Genomic DNA, 18205 nt, shown 5'->3' on the forward strand with positions numbered 1-18205 from the left:
TTTAATCCCTAGCCAGGGCTTTACTTAACAGAGTTTGGGTGAGGTGCTTTATGGCAAACTTACCACAGTACTGAATTCAGGAACCTGCCACAGCAGCCAGTCTTCATTAAGGGTGTACAGTGCTTTGCACGTGATAACGTCCACGGGACCCTTGTTGATTTTCTGGTTCAGAGTCGTCACCAGCAAATAGAAGGGCTCTCCAACAGTTTCCTTGGCAAAGACACAAAAGCGACAGTTAGTTTTCCGCGGAAGCTCCTGTACTTTCCAAAGAATTAGAATTTCAGTTTATGGCAGTATGTCAGGAGGCAGGAGGCAATGTTTTCTAACAATCAATATGAAATTCCCAAGAAAATACATACTTCTGTACTTGGGATTGGGAGCAGAACTCAAAAAAAAAAAAAAAACCCGCCCCCTCTACCCGCGAACGCACCTCCACAGCTCTGCCCGCTGCACACACAGAACTGCTCATTTGTGTCTCGTTTATAACATGGGGACCAGTGCTCTGCAGTGGACTAGTGTTGGGAGATGTAGATGTAGTCAATTTAACCTTTGTTTACATTCCTATTTATTATTATTTTTGTTTTTTGGTGGTACTAAGGGTAGAACCCAGGGGCTTTCTACCTCAGGGCTATACTCCCAGACCTATTTTATATTTTATTTGTAAACAGAGTCTCACTAAGTTGCCGAGAGCCTCACTAAGTAGCTGAGGCTGGCTTCGAACCTGTGCGATCCTCCTGTCTCAGACTCCCAAGCGCTGAGATTACGAGCGTGTGCCACCACGCCCGGCTTACTATTTAATTGTTCTTAGCAAAGCAAAACTAAAGAACATTTTAAAAATGGTAGCAAGGATTGTGAGCGGTGGCACACGCCTGTTAATTCCAGTACTTGGGAGACCGAGGCAGGAGGACTGCAGGTTAGAGACTAGTATATGGTAACCTAGCAAGCCTTTGTTTTAAAATAAAAAATAAAAAAGGCTGGGGTGGAGGGGCGTAGCTGAAATGTAGAAGGTCTCTGGCTTCAATCCCAAGTACTGGAGGAAAAATGGTAGCAAGGATGAATGTAAGAACATTTATTATTTATTTTTTATTTTTATTTTTATTTTTTGTGGTACTGGGGAATTGAGCCCAGGGGCATTCTACCTCCGAGTTACACCCCCAGCCCTATTTTTTTATTCTTTATTTTGAAACAGGGTCTCACTAGGTTGTGGAGAGCCTCACTAAGCAGCTGAGGCTGGCCACGAACCCACGATCCTCCTGCCACAGCCTCAGTACTGGGATTACAAACGTGCGCATTTAGAACATTTATATATTCATCAAGGAAGGTACTTTTTGGTGTCCACAAGTTTTCATAAGGGAAGCGACCTCCGTGAAGCTGTTGCGGCCTCGTCTCCTCCCTATGAGTCAGGCCTGGCCCTGGTGGTTCCCAGACACCCACGCGGCCCCACGCAGCACCTTTGCTGGCGCTAGGCCACAGAGGTCGTCGGGAGTAGTCCGTTCCCTGGACCATGGCCAAGTCGCTTCTGCTGAGGCCTTGCCCAAACACTCAGGTTGCTTCTGTCTACAAACTTCAGCCCTGTGCACTTCTTCCTGGATGAGGGGCTGCTTCTGCTCTTACTGAAGAAACTCCTCAAACCTGTAGCCAGGATCTTTTTGGAAGGACTCTGAGCAGCTGGAGCGGGAGGCTGTGGGTTCTGCTCCCCCATCCTCCCAGGGCACGTGGCCCTGGGTCAGCCATAGAGTATTTGCTAAATCAGCCCTCGGCCATCCACAGACGTGAGTCCGATGCGTGCGGGAGGGGGAACTGAGCCGGGCGGGGAAGTCAGCGTGCCTCAGTGAAGATGAAGGGCTTGGAAGCGTCAGTTTACAAAGTCAAGCTTTGTAGCCAGCGTGCCTGGCTTTCAAAAGAGGACTCCATCGGGGCTCTCACCTGCTTCCCTTGAACAGGTAAGTTACCTGTGAGCTCTTTGAAGTCTCCTGGGATCTCCCCCCACCCCAGCCCTCCCTTTATACTCACTGCAAGCGCAGTTGCCCTCCCTAGCCCCAGGGCGTCCTCCTGCCCCCTCTGCCACCTCGAAGGTCCCACTCTCCCCTGGGCGCCCTTCATCCCTTCTCTCCCTCCTCCTGATACGCCCTGGAGTCTCTTCTTCAGTGCAGAGAAGAGGTGGAATGTTCGAAAACTTCCAAGATGGGGAGCCCAGTGGAACTGGAACATGACGGTTACTTCTCAAGGGAAACTTCCTTTATTTAGTGATTCAAAAACTCACCACTCTCTGCTCTTTCCCTCCACCGCCACGGGTCAGGTCCTGACCACAAACCTAAAGTCCTACATCTCTCTTCCTCCAGCACCCTTGAGAGACAGGGTCGCATGCCCAGGGAGGTGCTCGGCGTGCCCGCAGGGGAGGGTGCGGGCCAAGGGGGCTCTTCTGGGCTCTATGGACAGCTACTAACTTGGGCCTCTAGTCAGGGCTCTCTAGAATTCTCCAGAGTATAGCTAGACTGAGACGGTGCCAGCTGGTCTTACATTGCTGCTTACACCCAACTTTCTAACCCTGGCTAATCATCACCAGAATCTCTGGGGGCTCTCATTAAAAATTCAGATGCCTGGGCCCCCAGCAGACCTCAGCTGGGATCTCTGGAGAGAAAGCCTGGGCAACTGTAGTTTTCAAATTGTGTGTGTGTGTGTGTGTGTGTGTGTGTGTGTCTTGGCCAGGCAAGTCGCAACTGCTGAGGACATGACCATGACCCTCTTCTCCAGGGGCTGCTGCACTCAGGAAACTTGACAAACCAGGCCAACTTGATACAGTGGGGTGGCCCAGAGCTCCCAGACCCTGGTGCTGTCCTACACCAGCAGTGGGACCTGAGGAGGGTCCAGGTCTTCTGTGCACCTCAATCCCCTATATGCAAAATGGTCATAAAGGCACTTGCCTCATAGAACGATGAAGGGCACTTAAATTAAAAAAAGGTACAGCCAGGCATGCTGGTGGATGCCTGTAATCCCAGCACTTGGGAGGCTGAGACAGGAGGATTGCAAGCTCAAGAACAGCCTCAGCAACTTAAGAGAGACTTTCAGCAACCTAGTGAGACCCTGTTTCAAAACAAAAAAATAAAATGGGTAGCTTGGAGATAGAATGCCTGAGCCCAACCCCCAGTATTCTCTCCCCCACCCAAACAAAAGAAAGAAAGAAAAGAAAAAGTGAGCACAGCTTTCCACATCTGTCTGGCACATCCAATAAATGGCAGATGTTTATCTTTATCTTCATCATCACCATTTCCCTACCAGGCCTTGGAGTCCAGGAAGGAGAGTTACCTGGAAGCTGGGGAGATAATGCTGCCTGGTCAGCATCTGTGGGCCAGGGAGGGAGCAGGACCAGGGCAGCCAGAGTCCGCACGCTCTGGCCACCTGGGCAGGGCTCCCAGGCCCTCCACACCAGAGGAAACTGTTCCACCCAAAGTGAAAGTACTACCAACTGGCCGGATGCCACTTGCTCAGGGGCCGAGCTGCCCACTCAACACCGAGCACTCTACACACTCAGAAGTCAGCCTGGGGACATCTTGATCCAGAATACTGTGCTCAAGAGGGCGGCTTGGGCTTGGCGCCCAGACTTTCAAAGTAATCAGCCCTTTTCTGCCTGCCCAAGAGTAGCCCTTGAGAGCTCAGAGTAGGAATCCCACAATTCCATTAAACAGAGCTGGAAAGGAATTGAAAGCCAATGGCCACACCCCTCACTGGGTGGGGAGAAAAATGGTGCCCAGGTGGAACAGAGCTCTGGGCGGATGCAATTTCAGAGCCCAAACTCGGTGTGTTTAACAAAGACTCCCAGTCCAGTGCTCTTTCTTTTATGCCCGTGTTCACAAACATCGGATGTCCTTGCAGAAGTCCTTGCAGGAGCTTGTGAGAGTCTTGGATTCCTGGGCCCCAAGCCCCAGCCTCTGGTCCAGTGGTTCTCTGGTGGATAGGAGTTGGCCTTTGAAGACCAAGCCCAGAAAATGAGCGAGAGTTCCAGCACTTTGTTCAGCAGTGGCTGTGGCTACGAGGAGGGTGGGAGGCAAAAAATGTTCACCCCAGAGATAACCACTAGACATCTCCCCAGGCATGTGGTGATTTATACCAAGTAAACAGAAAAGACGGCAGATTTCATTAATCTTAATAAATGGGCATTGCCTCAGGAGAGGAAGGAGTCGGTAAAAAATTTTTTTTTTAAATTGTGCATCTACTCGTAAGATTGCATTAAACATTAAACTAAGCACAGTCTATTTAAAGTGCCGCTTTTGGATCTAAACTTAAGTAGCACTGTTAAAACCTGTGGCACAGCAGTGTATCTTATTCAGAGTTTAATTAGATTTCGAAAGAAGCTGCAAATACACAATTATGCATTTTTTTCTGGAATCTGGATGGCTGGTGAAATTAAAGAAGGAGAAGAACCTCCCGTACTGGGGGCCTCAGAGGACCAAACAAAGATGGAGTTCAAGAGGGTGCCTTTATTTTCGTATTAATATTTTATAATAATGGCCAGCCTCGATGGAGCGCTTGCTCAGTGCTCAGCAACTGCATAGATCTCATTTGTGTTTCAAAACAGTCCTGAAACACCCCCTCCACACAATTCTGCAGGTTACACAGTCAAGTAAGTGATAAAGCCTTGATTTGGACCGAGCTATGGGCTCCTGGGCCCACTCTATTAACCACGGAATCTGTGAGAAGTTTGCATTCAAAAAGATTTTCGAATTCAATTAAATTGCAACCACGTTCATTCAACCACTCTGAGAAAGTGAACTCCAGAGCCAGGAGGCTCTTCCCGGCTCGCTGTAATGCGCGATGGCTGGTAAGAACTGACTGTCATTAGCTTATGGAATATGGGGGAGGTAACGGGTCTTTCTAAAATGTTTTAGGGGATCTGAAAATAGTGGTTCTTATCTGTATTTGAAATAGTCCCTCTTCCCAGTACATTTTTTTCTTTTTCTCTTTTGTGATACTGGTGATGGAACCCAGGAGCATTCTACCGCTCAGCTACACCTTCAGTCCTATTTATTTAAAGATTTCAAACAGGGTCTCACTAAGTTGTTGAGGCTGGTCTCAAACCTACGATCCTCCTGTCTTGACCTCCCAAGTACTGGGATTACATACACACACCACTGCACCCAGCTCCAGCTCCGACACATTTTCTTAAATGGGCGGATAGGGATCTAGGTGTTATTGTTGAGATTGAGAAGGTGGGCTCGCTTGAAAAGTCTCTGCTGAGCAAACTTAGTGAATTTCACTCACACAGGCACAAAGATGATTTTGCAACTCCTCCCCTGTCTGCTCCGGGTCAGGACGAGGATTAAATGCCGTTAAATGCTGGCATGGAGGAGCATTCAGGACTTTATCTGGCAAAGACTTCTGCGTCTGGTCTGCTCAAAATAGCTGCCTATTGTCTTACCTCTGACCCTGCGGAGAGAGGAGATACTTACCCGGAGAAAACCAGAAAGGCAGACGGACATCCAGTTTGTGAGGAGCTTCTCCACCACGGACTCCGTGCGCCTCAGCATGAGCTTGGGCTGCATGTTACTGGACTGCTCCATCAGGTCCCTGGTCAGCACCTCCAGGATACTCGTCAGGTACACCAGCTTGGTTTGTAGAGCAATGGTTAAGAAGGAGGCAAACAGACACCTGTTCAAAGACAGAGCCGCGGTTACCCATCAGTCCCTGGACTCCTGGGGAGGGTTTCCACGCAAGTGCTCTGGGCGAAGGGGGCTGTCCTCTCTTTTTGGTTTTAAATGTTTACTTCTGGCTACTTTTGTCCTTGGTTTATAACACCACACGCCACTGTTAACTTCAGGACGTTTTCTGTGTTTTTGAAACTTGAGAGTGGTAACAAGAAGTGTCTCTTTCCCAAAATTTCAGGGTGTTTTTAAAATAAAAATAACACTTCTGCTTTTTTTTCTTTTGATTTGGAATTTGTTTTGCTTGGTGTTGGGGTTTTCAGGGTTTTGGAGAAGGTTGTTGTGTGCACATGTGGCTTCAAAGCAGAATTCATTTGGGGTGGTGGTGTTAGAAACGCAGGCCTCGTGGGTACATAAACACCTCTGGGAATGCGCACGGACCACTTCAGGTAGTGGTTTGGAAGTGAAATAAAGGGGTCAGGTTTGATTGTCTCTTAGATTATGGGCTTCGCTTTCAAAATAGAGAAGAACTGACTGCTACTACCTGTCCTATTTTTTTTTTTTTTTTGGTGGTGGTACTGGGGTTCCTGGAAGCCCGTCTACCTCCAGGCTACACTCCCAAAACTATTTTATGATTTTTTATTTGGAAACAGGGTCTCTTAAGCCAACAAGGCTGGCTTCGAACCAGCGCGACCCTCCTGTCTCCGCCTCCCAAGCGCGGGGATTACAAGCGTGCGCCACCACGCCCGGCCTACCTGTCCTTTACAGAGAAGTTCTTCTGCTTTTCAAGGGTGTGGATGACAGTAACCAGGAAACTTTTATTACAGATCAGGGCATCCAACGCTGTGAGACTTTCATTCTTGTCATTGGCATCTCTGTTCTGGAAAAAAAAAATGAATATAATGTAACACAATGTAATTAATATAAAGTTTAAAGTTAGAAAGCAGATCCACAATGGGTTTTCCAAGACAATGAATTACTTAATATTAAATTCATGATCCAAAAAACCCACAATAAAAATTCAAAGTAATAATAATGGAGATGATGGTGATGATGATAACACTATGATAGTCAGGCAGTCACTGGGCTAAAAATGAAAACTTAGAGACTTACATGCATATCTTCGGTGAAGATGTGTGTGAAGCCACCTGACTGAGAGGAAGGAGACACTTTTATTATTCATCACATCCAAAGGAAATGAATAGTGTATTTTTGTTATAATACCCAAGTCCATTTTAATAAAGCAGAGACGCTATTTGCTAATCTGAAGAGCCCCTGGGCATAGGCTTGCTGACTTTCCTCTAATACATAATAAATAATTATTCTGCTCTCAAGAAACACCAATGAATTCTGAGTCTCTAAGAAGAAGAATTCTCATTGTACCTCAGTCCCAATTTTGGTAAAGGAAGATATCATCTCATGTTGTTTGTTTATTTATTTATTTATTTGTTTATTTATTTATTTATTTAGCACTGGGGACTGAACCCAGGAACATTCTCTTAGCTACACCCCCAGCCCTATTTTATTATTTTTTTGTTTGGAAACATGGTCTTACTAAGTTGCCTGTGATCTTCGTGTCTCAGCCTCCCAAAGACTGGGATTACCAAGCATGTGCCATCATGCCCAGCTTTTATCTAACTTTTTTTTTTTTTTGGTGGTGGTACTGGGGTTCCTGGAAGCCCTTCTACCTCCAGGCTACACTCCCAGACCTATTTTATGATTTTTTATTTGGAAACAGGGTCTCTTAAGCCAACGTGGCTGGCTGCGAACCTGCGTGATCCTCCTGTCTCTGCCTCCCAAGCGCGGGGATTACAAGCGTGCACCACCACACCCGGCTTCATCTAACATTTTAAAAGAGTTGACTCCAAAGTTAAGGAAGTGGTAGTTGGAGAAGCTCAGGCAAATGTCAGAGCACACCTCAAGCAATTTATCTTCTAAGGATACATAGTAAATTATATTAAAAGTTTTTACAGGGCTTATAAGGCTAAGTGGCGCCTGTTGTCTGAGGACAGGGCGTTATTGGGGAAGGGGTAGAACAGGGTGATTAAAAGCGGGGACTCTGGAGCCAGCTACTCGGTCCCCGGGCTTATCAAGTATTGGCAACCTGCCCTTAGACAAACTATTTGACCTCTCTGGGCCTGACGGCCTGACTTTCCTTTTCTGTGAGGTGAGAACAGTAATGGTTCCTACCTCACAGGCTTAATGTGAGGATGAAAGGAATGAGTGCCCAGAAAGGACTCTGTTAGTTGGTGTTATTGTTTGTTATCCCTAGTTTATAGTAAACTAGACAAGAATATTATCAGCTCACCGGTTTCGAAAATTTTTATGAACTTTGCTATGTAGCTCCTACACATAAAGTTGTAAATTTCAGAGGTTCTTTTTTTTCTCCTTCTCTCTCTCTCTCTCTCTCTCTCTCTCTCTCTCTCTCTCTCTCCTTCCTTCCTTCAAAACAGTGTCTCACTAAGTTGCTGAGGCTGGCTTCAAACCTGTGATCCTCCTGTCTCAGCCTCCCAAGTACTTGGAATATAGGTGTGTGGCACTACAACCAGCTTAAATTTGTGTTTTTCAAAAATATATCATAAATCTTACTGAAATGAATGATTAAATATTAAAAGCATGCTGAGTAATACTTTAAATGAATCAACTTAATGGAATCATAAACCCAAAACGCAAAAGAAAGAAGTTTCTCTCTCTCTCTCTCTGGTAATAATTGAAACTTTGGGCTATTTGTATATTTATTTATTTTATTTTATTTTTTGGTGGTACTGGGGTTCCTGGAAGCCTTTCTACCTCCGGGCTACACTCCCAGACCTATTTTAAGCCAGCACGGCTGGTTTCGAACCTGCGCGATCCTCCTGTCTCTGCCTCCCAAGCACGGGGATTACAAGCATGTGCCACCACGCCCGGCTATTTATTTATTTTGTGGTACTGGGGATGGAACCCGGGGCCTTCTACCTCTGGACTATATGCCCAGGTCTATTTTCTATTTTATTTGGAAACAGGGTCTCACTAAGTAGCTGAGAGCCTCATTAAGTAGCTGAGGCTGGCTTCAAACCCGAGTGATCCTCCTGTCTCGGCCTCCCAAGTGCTGGGATTACAAGTGTGCGCCACCACGCCCGGCTGGGCTAACTTTATATCTTAGTAAAGCAGATTTCTTCTGCAGAGAATCTGGTTTCATGGTTTTAAATCTATTAACCAGAAGCTCTCAAACTATTTTGGGTCATACTTCTCTGGTGGGGGAGGTCCTCAGACTTTGGGGTTTATTTTACAGTCCGTAATATTTTTCTGTTTCATATAAATGGACAGTTTCAACAGGTTGATTCTTGACCTCAAATAAGGAAATGCCTCCCTGGCTGCCTGTGTTCCTCTTTTCGTTCAAATTTCCCTCTTCCAGGAGGTTAGATCCTCTGTTCGCCCTATTTTTTTTTTTTTTTTCCTATTTTCAGCAAAACACAGATGAGCTAATGTAGTCAATGTCAAGGCTTTAAAAGCCAAAACCTTAACCGGGCGTGGTGGCGCACGCTTGTAATCCCCGCGCTTGGGAGGCAGAGGCAGGAGGATTGCGCAGGTTCGAAGCCAGCCGCGCGCGCTGGCGTAGGAGACCCTGTTTCCAAATAAAAAGATGTAAAAATAGGTCTGGGAGTGTAGCCCGGAGATACAAGGGCTTCCAGGAACCCCAGTACCACCAAAACAGTAAATAAAAATAAATAAATAAATAAAATATAAAAGCCAAAACCAACAGGCAGAGCTCAGAGCCAGGGGTCATGATCTACTGGCCTTCCTGGCCAACTTACAGTTTTTCTGGCCTCTGCCTACTGCGGCTTGTAGGTGTTGATCAGCTGAATTTCTCCCTCAATACCCAAGCTCCAGACCGAGAGGACTTGGCTCCCAATCAATCAGCAAAGTGCCTAATTAATAGGAGGACTTATCTGTAGCCTGGAGCACATTTCAAGTGGCACTGTCCCAATCGAAAGCTTCCCTGTGCTCTCGCTTCTTTCTTAATTATTATAAATTCAATTTCGAGGTGGGTTTCCTTGATGGGGCTCTGACAAATTGACGCTGGTTTCTCCTGCATCCTCGCTTTTTAATGACTCCTGACTTCACTTGTTACGGCTTTCCTGGTTGCCTTTCGAGGTTATACGCGATTCCGAGTTAAATCAGTTTGGCTCCTTGCAACTATGATTTCTCTTCTCCTAAAATCATGCCTCATTGTTTCTCGGATTTTTTTTTTTTTTTTGAGACACTCAACATATTCCTTTACACTCATCACTTTGTCTTTCTCTTGATTACGGAATTTAGAAGATAGGGAAGTTTCTTTTTCAGGCCACAGAGTAATCTTTGCAGCACTCAGGGGCAATCATTAACTGTAAAAGCCCACAGTGCTCATGTTGACGGTTGAAATCTCTGTGATTTTTATTGCTATTAAATTCTTAATGGGGATCTCGGATTGCTGGGAAACGGGACTCGGGGTGTAACCTCTGCTGAGGCCCTGAGCGGTCTTCTGATTCAGGGACTTGACTCCCCACCACAGTCCATGTTCTCTGGCCTCAGTGGAGCCACAGAAATGGACGAGGCAGCAAATGCCCAACCTTGGTGCCTGGTATTCTTGGAGGGTACATTAAAATCTCTCCAAGGCCGGGCGTGGTGGCGCACGCTTGTAATCCCTACGCTTGAGAGGCTGAGACAGGAGGATCGCGCAGATTCGAAGCCAGCCTCAGCTGGTTTAAGAGACCCTGTTTCCAAATAAAATATAAAATAGGTCTGGGAGTGTAGCCCGGAGGTAGAAGGCCCCTGGGTTCCATCCCCAGTACCACCAAAAAAAAAAAAAAAAAAAAAAAAAAAAATCTCTCCAAGTACAGAAAGTTGCCGTCTAATTTATAATCCTCTTGATTTACGGTAGTAAGGTTTGGCTCCCCCAAACCTGGTGTGTGTTTTATGGAGGCATCCCGGCCTCCAGACACAGCACTGTGCATCATGGCGCCCACTTTTAGAATTATAGAGAACCTGGGAATCGCTTACTCCATGCGTCTGGGCTTCTGAACTCTAGGCTTCTGGCCAAGTGTAGCTGAGAAGCTTCTGTTAAGGTGACACAAACTGTCCTTTGGCCTGGAGAGATTCCTGGCTTTGCTTAGGAGCCTAGACTCTATATGAGAATCAAGGGTTGATGGGTTCCAGAGGTCGGGTCTCTCTCTGGTGGAGACGGGGCGTTGGGACAGAAGTGATGAGACCAAGGATGAGTGAGCAGCCTCGCCAAAGGCTCGGGAGGGCGAATGAAGAAGGCTGAGTGAGTGGGTGAGAAGATGGAGGTGTCAGAAAAGAGGTGAGACCCCAAACCCAAAGGGCTAAGTGCGCTACTCCTCGGAGTCCTAGAACAAGTAACCATTTCATGCACTGTTCCTACCAAGGACAACACAAACGGGATAGCTCAAGGAAAGCGGCCCGAGAGGACCATACAAGCTCTCCATCGCTAAAGATGCCCATGATCCACTCATCCCATACATGTCTGCTCGACTCCCTGTAGGCTGTGTGTACTCTTCGTTTCCAATTGAGAAGTAATAGTGAATAATCTAGTGGCTGCAGTGTAAGTCAGGCAGATAAACACAACAAATTGGCCAGCCCACAATTTATTGATTTCTAAAGGAATTAGCTTCCTTCCTGGCTACAAATTCAGTTCTAAGCTGGTAGTAAAATACAGCAAAAATCATCACTCTGTTTCCGTCCCTTCTAGGTTTTCGTTATGGGACGAAGAGTAATCGCCAGTGACCCATTGCTGCTTTATACCCTAATCAATGCAATTAATAATTATCTTCCTCCCTGCTCTGCTCCAACTTAAGCCCGTGTTTTGTACTGAGTGTGTTATCTACAGCTGCCTTGGAAACAAACACCTTCATTATTATTCAAGACTCAACCTTAGGAATATGATCGATGCTCTTTTACCTCAGGGAAGAAAGTTCTCAGAGCAAAATGTTTGTAGTCAAGGAAGGGAACAGTTCCAAAACTATCAACCACGTCCAATTTATCCATCTGCAGCTCAGCAAAGCCTGCAAAACAGAATCCCAAGAGCAATATTTTAACTCCACAAACAATGGATAAGATCTTCTGCTGTTTTGTCTAACAGGGAGTATGACCTTGGTTCTCATTAAAGAAGAAACAATAGATAATTACTTGGTTGGCTGCAGAGAAGAGCCGAAATAAAACACAAAGCCAGGCCCAGGCCCTGCTGTTCGGTTGTCTTCTATTATACAAACAGTTCTCATTACCGTGGCTGTTTCCATGTAAGGGTAAAAATTAAAATAAAAGTCAAATAGGCTTGTGTTTCTACAAATAAAATTTTGGAGCCTACCGTCACGTATCTCCTTCCGGAGTTCGCTTTCTAGAAGCTCGAGCTGTTGGCTCTGTTTGCGACTAAGCTCCTTCGATTTCTGCCTGGTCACCCCCACGGCCGCTAGGGAGACAGAGATGCTGCGTCAGATCGATGTGTTAACAACAACAACAACAACAAAAACCCAAACAAAATCAAGCCAGATGTGGTTGGTTGCACGCCTGTAATCCCACTAGTTGGGAGGCTGCGGCAAGAAAATGACAGGTTCAAGACCAGCCTCGGCAACTTAGTGAGACCCTCGGCAATGTAGGGAGACCCTGTTCCAAAATAAAAAGGGCTGGGGGTGGAGCTCTGAGGTAGAATGCTCCTGGGCTTGATCCCCGGTACAAACAAACGAATGGAGATACGAAAAAGGACCGGGTAGAGAGATCCAGCAAGAATCAGGCTAGAATATAACAGTTAAGCGATGGCTTTTCTAAAAGGGAAATTTCCCAGTGAGAGGGTACTCTTAAGAGGAAGATGCTAAAATGAAACAGGGGGAAAAAAAATCCACTAATCTTAAAAGTGAAAAGTAAGTCAAATAACCTTCGCATGTAACCGAAGCTCCCAGTTGGCTGAAAAGTAATGAAACAAGCCAAGTTCCCCTGCAGCCACAGGCCACTTATATTGTTCCATTTCTTTTTTCAATGTTTCTAAACATCTCTGGAGAAATAAAGCAGCGAGGCAAATGCAGAAAGAAACCACAGATCCACAGCTGGCTGTGCAAGGCAAGCCCACGTAGCTCTAACGGGCAACACCCTGGTGGAGCCACGAGGAACGCCCTGGTCTGGACATTGTTTCTTGTTTGTTTGTTTGTTTGTTTGTTTTGCGGACCCGGGGATGGAACCCAGGGGCAATCTACCTCTGAGCTATACCCGCACCCTATTTTTTATTCTTTATTTTGAAGCAGGGTCTCATTCAGTTGTGAAGGGCCTCACTAAGCAGCTGAGGCTGGCCACGAACCCAGATCCGGCCACGAACCCAGATCCTTCTGTCTCAGCCTCCCAAAGGCTGGGATCACAAGCGTGCGCCATCACGCTCAGCTTTGGACATTCCTTCTTTTTTCTTCTTCTTCTTTTTTTTGTGGGTCTTGGGATGGAACCCAGGGGCATTTGACCTCCGAGCTACACCCCCCTGCCCTATGTTTTATTCTTTATTTTGAAACCAGGTCTCACTGAGTTGCAGAGGGCCTAAGTCGCTGAGGCTGGCCGCGAACTGCGATCCTCTGGTCTTAGCCTCCCAAGTGCTGCAATTACAAGCGTGCGCCACCACGCCCGGCTTTGGACGTTCCTTCTTTCTTCACTTCATCTTACTTCTTTTTGTTTTATGTGGTACAAGAGACTGAGCCCAGCGGCATTCTACCTCCAAGCTACACCCCTAGCCTTTTTTATTTTTATGAAATATGGGTCTCTCTAAGTCACCATGCATTGGTATTGAACCTGCAATCCTCTTGTTTTAGCCTCCCAAATACTGGGATTGCAGGTGTGTGCAACTGGGCCCAGCACCCCAGACCTTTTTATTTTTATTTTGAGAAAGGGTCTTGCTAAGTTGCCTAGGCTGGCCTCAAACTTGCAATCCTCCTGCCTCAGCCTCCCAAATTCCTGCGATTACAGATGTCTGCTACTGTCACACCCAGCTTTCATCTTACTTCTAACCATGCTGTGAAGGAGGCAAACATGTTTTTTTACAACTTACCTGCTGGGTCACCTTGGGTAAGACCCTTAGGGTCTCTGTGCGTGTCTGCCTTATCTGTAAGAAAACCTGTCTGACTGTGATATCGAGAGGATTACAAGAAGTAATTCCCAGAAAGCATTTAAATCTTGAAGCAGAATAAGTACTCGCCTATTGTCAAATATCATTATTATTATTATTCTAGGAAAAGTTTCTCCTCTTTTCACCAGAATGATATGACTCTAGGGCACTGCTAACAGTAAATGTCAGTGATGCTGGTGGAAGCCAAATTAAACACAGTTCTTCACTGGACCCCTTCAGAGTCAGAAGTCCTGACCATAATGTGCGTTGTGTGCACACGTTGCTTATGTGTGTGTGCAGCGATTCCCAGACTGCTTGGCCACAGAACCCCTGTCTCCAGGAATATCACTTGGGCCTCGGTGCCTCGGGCAGCACTTTGAGCAACACCGGCTCGGGCTTGCAAAGGGAGCTGGCAGGCTGTGTCCCTGCAGCAGCGAGTGTTTCATGGCACAAGTGTACAGGAGCCGTGCTGTGGGTGGCGGGCCTCGGCCAGGTGTGGTTAGTGGTTACACTAGTGATATGATCGATAGAATAAAGGATATACTTATTCTAGCTGCTGGAGACCCGTGCCTCTCTGGAATGTATAAGAAGGGATGGGAACTTTCAAGGGCTTTGCAGATACAAGCCAAGTATGTGACACTTTGCCGACTTCACCTTAGAGGACAGAAACTATCTCAGCAAACAAAGTGTAAGGAGAAGAATGGAGAGACACACACAGGCCAGGAGAGGACCAGAGGTTCCTGCGGAGCCACAAAGCGGCCCTGACTCTCTGGGGAGGCTGGAGTGTGTGTGCATGTGTGTGTGTGCATGTGTATGTGTGCATGTGTGTGTGCATACATGTGTGTGTGTACATGTCACATAGTGGTGGATTCTCAAAACAGAGGCCAGCATTTGGACTTTTCAAGTCATTGTTTTAGTTAAAGCTAACATCAGCCAGGACTTTATTAAAATATTGAGTCAAATTTAAATTCCAAATGCATGATGGGGTTGGGCAACTGGGAGAGAGAATAAAAATAATACCTGAAATGATCAGCAGGTCAAAATAGGGTCTCTGAAAAGTGGATTCATCCCATTAGACCAGCAGATCACACAAAGAAGTCTTTCTCTCACTGGATTAGGAACTACCCACGGGAGGGGACCAGACCTGAACTCATTCACTGTCTCTCGTTATCAGCAACATAGCAGACGCCCAGTAAAGCAAGGTAAGTGGACACAGAGATAAATGATTGGATGAATGGACGGATGGATGAATGGATAAATGATGGAGGAAGTAGCTGTCAGGAAACATTACATGAGAGGCAATACTTGTATTAAATCAACAAGTATGAAGTGCTATATTAGTCGATGGCAAATAACTCTTTCTCACAAAAAGAGGACAGGAAATTCATTTAGAATGAAAAGCAGTTCACAACCAGAAGCCACAAGACCCATGGCTAGAGAGGTCAGGTGTACAGACGGGCTGAGTGGCCGGGGTGGAGACAGTTGGAGTGATGGAGACTGTGGCAGATACCCAGGGAGTACCGTCCTCTATCAAGGGACAACCTGCTACAGAGCTCTGGGAATCTGATACCATGGGAAATTGGCCTCCAGGATTAAGATCTTTCAGACTTCCCCACAAATTTTAAAACATGAATTACCTAATTTTTTTTTTTTTTTTTTTTTTTTTTTTTTTTTTTTGCGGTACTGGGGATGGAACTCGGGGGCATTGTACTTCTAAGTGACACTCTCAGTCCTATTTTTTTTTTAATTATTGTTTATTTTGAAACAGGTTCTCACTGAGTTGCAAAGGGCCTCACTAAGTAACTGAGGCTGGCTTTGAACCTGTGCAATCCTCCTGTCTCAGCCTCCCAAATGCTGGGATTACAAGTGTGAGCCACCACACCTGGTTGAATTACCTAATTTTTAACTGGTGTCAACTCTTTTCAAATTTTTTTTTTTTTTTTTTTGATGGTATGGAGAGTGGAACCCAGGTGCTTTTCTACCTCCGGGCTATACTCCTAGACCTATTTTATACTTTATTTGGAAACAGGGTCTCACTAAGTTGCTCAGAGCCTCACTAAGTAGCCGAGGCTGGCTTTGAACCTGTGCGATCCTCCTGTCTCAGCCTCCCAAGCACTGGGATTACAAGCGTGCGCCACCACGCCCAGTTTCAAAGTTTTTTAAAATGCTGGGTGGCCCCAGCAAACACATCAGTGGGTTTTGATTCAGGCAGCCAGCAGCCACCTTGAACCCTCCCTTCTCAGAACCTTGGAACATTGTAATGGAGGGCGGGGATCACACTTCAAAGTCCTGCTCTGCTGGGCTACACTGGGCTGGGGCGGGCATGGGAGTGGCATGTAGTGGGGTGAGAAGGCAGAATGAGGTGGGAATCCCTGATCCCAGAAAAATTCTGAGGGAATGGTACAGTCGGACACCCATCCATTACAATTTTTTTTTTTTTTTTGGTGGTACTGGGGTTCCTGGAAGCCTTTCTACCTCCGGGCTACACTCCCAGACCTATTTTTACATTTTTATTTGGAAACAGGGTCTCCTAAGCCAGTGCGCGCGGCTGGCTTCGAACCTGCGCGATCCTCCTGTCTCCGCTCCCAAGAGCGGGGATTACAAGCGTGCGCCACCACGCCTGGCTGTCCATTACAATTTAAAGAATTGGGGAAATAAAGTTGATCCCTATCTCAAAACACCCAGACACCATCTTTGTGATCCTGTCTGAAAGAATTTTAAAAAATCTTTAGAAAGCCCTTAACGTGCACCTTTTATTCCTTTCCCAAAGTCTTGATTTGGGTTTTTACCCGTTCATACTTAATTGAAGCAAACAGCTCCCAAAAGCTAAAAGTCAGCCTGCCTGACGAGAGCCCCCAGGGAATAATTCCTCTGACAAAATTAAACAGGGCACTTACCAAAAATGACAATCACTAGCAAGACGGGAAGCACAATCAGGAAATACCACGTGGAAGGGACGGACTCCTGCTCCACATAGAGCTCCAGGTTCCCCAGCCTGACCTGATGGGGCAAAGAGCGCCGTTAGACCCAGGACCCCAAGAAAGGTGGGCTCCGTCGGATGGCTGAGTTCGCATCCCATCCCTGGGGAGGGTCCCTGGGGCGGAGAGCTCTGTGTCCTTGGGCAGATCAAGAACACCCACTTTGCTTCCGTTTCTCAGTGTGTTAGTTGAAGTATATTCGACTAGACCTATAGACTTTAAACTTTGGCGTGCTCTCTCCCCCTCTCTCCTCTCTCCTCTCCCTCTCTCCTCTCTCTCCCTCTCTCTCCCTCTCTCTCCCTCCCCTCTCCTCTCTCTCCCTCCCCTCTCCCCTCTCCTCTCCTCTCCTCTCCTCTCCTCTCCTCTCCTCTCCTCTCCTCTCCTCTCCTCTCCTCTCCTCTCCTCTCCTCTCCTCTCCTCTCCTCTCCTCTCCTCTCCTCTCCTCTCCTCTCCTCTCCTCTCCTCTCTCTCTCTCTCTCTCTCTCTCTCTCTCTCTCTCTCTCTCTGGTGGTACTAGGGTTCCTGGAAGCCCTTCTACCTCTAGGATACACTCCCAGACCTACTTTTATAATTTTATTTGGAAGCAGGGTCTCTTACGCCAGCGCGGCTGGCTTTGAACCTGCGCAATCCTCCTGTCTCCGCCTCCCAAGCGAGGGGATTACAAGCGTGCGCCACCACGCCTTAACCCAAGAGAGAAGCAGAAATCTTGCATTCTTTCTTTTCCTTTTTTTTTTTTTTCAGTAATGGGGATTGAACCCAGGGGCATTCTACCCCTGAACTACACCCCCAGCCCTATTTTATTTTTTATTGTAAAAGAGGGTCTCTTAGCAGATCTTGCCAATTTGCTGAGATTGCCCTTAAACCCGTGATCTTCCTGTCTCAGCCTCTCACGTCTTGGGAATACAGGCATGTGGACACCACACTGGCCCCCCTAACTCGTATTCTACCAGGGCAACTAAACTTTCATCTCTTCTACAGCCTGTGCTCCGTGGTAAGCTGGTTTTGAATGAAGCATCCCATGGTAAAAACCAGTTTGGTAATGCTGACCAGATGGTGTCCCAGAGGGCCTTTCCCAGCTTCAGCACATTTTTTGGCTAATAAAAATTTCATAAGCTTGAAAAGGGGGAAAACTACACCCGGCCTTCCTTTTCCAGTGACATACATACTGTGTGAAGGCGCATTTCCATTCTCAGAACAGCTGCCCCCATGAAGGTACCCAGTAATGTGGCCAGGCAGACACCAGGCCAGGCAGGCTCAGGGTCTTCCTCCCAGCCCTGCCTCCTGTGCTTATCATCAGATGTAGGATTATTTATTATTTATTTATTTGGTGGTACTGAGGTTCCTGGAAGCCCTTCTATCTCCAGGCTACACTCCCACGGACTACACTCCCAGACCTATTTTTTAACTTTTTTTATGTGGAAACAGGGTCTCTTAAGCCAGCGCGGCTGGCTCTGAACCAGCGCGATCCTCCTGTC

At 46.7% G+C, this 18205-nt stretch overlaps 1 protein-coding gene across 1 annotated transcript in view; it reads right to left on the minus strand.

Moving 5' to 3' along the window:
• The window catches only part of PLXNC1 (plexin C1), a gene marked incomplete at both ends in the record, with an annotated part of 173198 nt that overhangs the window by 37182 nt on the left and 117811 nt on the right, over positions 1 to 18205 (minus strand). The window contains 7 exons of the mRNA XM_080705775.1: positions 64 to 210; positions 5448 to 5646; positions 6395 to 6519; positions 6753 to 6791; positions 11577 to 11680; positions 11983 to 12084; positions 16650 to 16752. Of these exons, the coding sequence (XP_080561901.1) occupies positions 64 to 210; positions 5448 to 5646; positions 6395 to 6519; positions 6753 to 6791; positions 11577 to 11680; positions 11983 to 12084; positions 16650 to 16752 (819 nt within the window). The remainder of the gene's footprint in view (positions 1 to 63; positions 211 to 5447; positions 5647 to 6394; positions 6520 to 6752; positions 6792 to 11576; positions 11681 to 11982; positions 12085 to 16649; positions 16753 to 18205) is intronic.

This window comes from Muscardinus avellanarius (assembly GCF_963383645.1).
Source record: "Muscardinus avellanarius genome assembly, chromosome: 11".
Lineage (NCBI taxonomy): Eukaryota > Metazoa > Chordata > Mammalia > Rodentia > Gliridae > Muscardinus > Muscardinus avellanarius.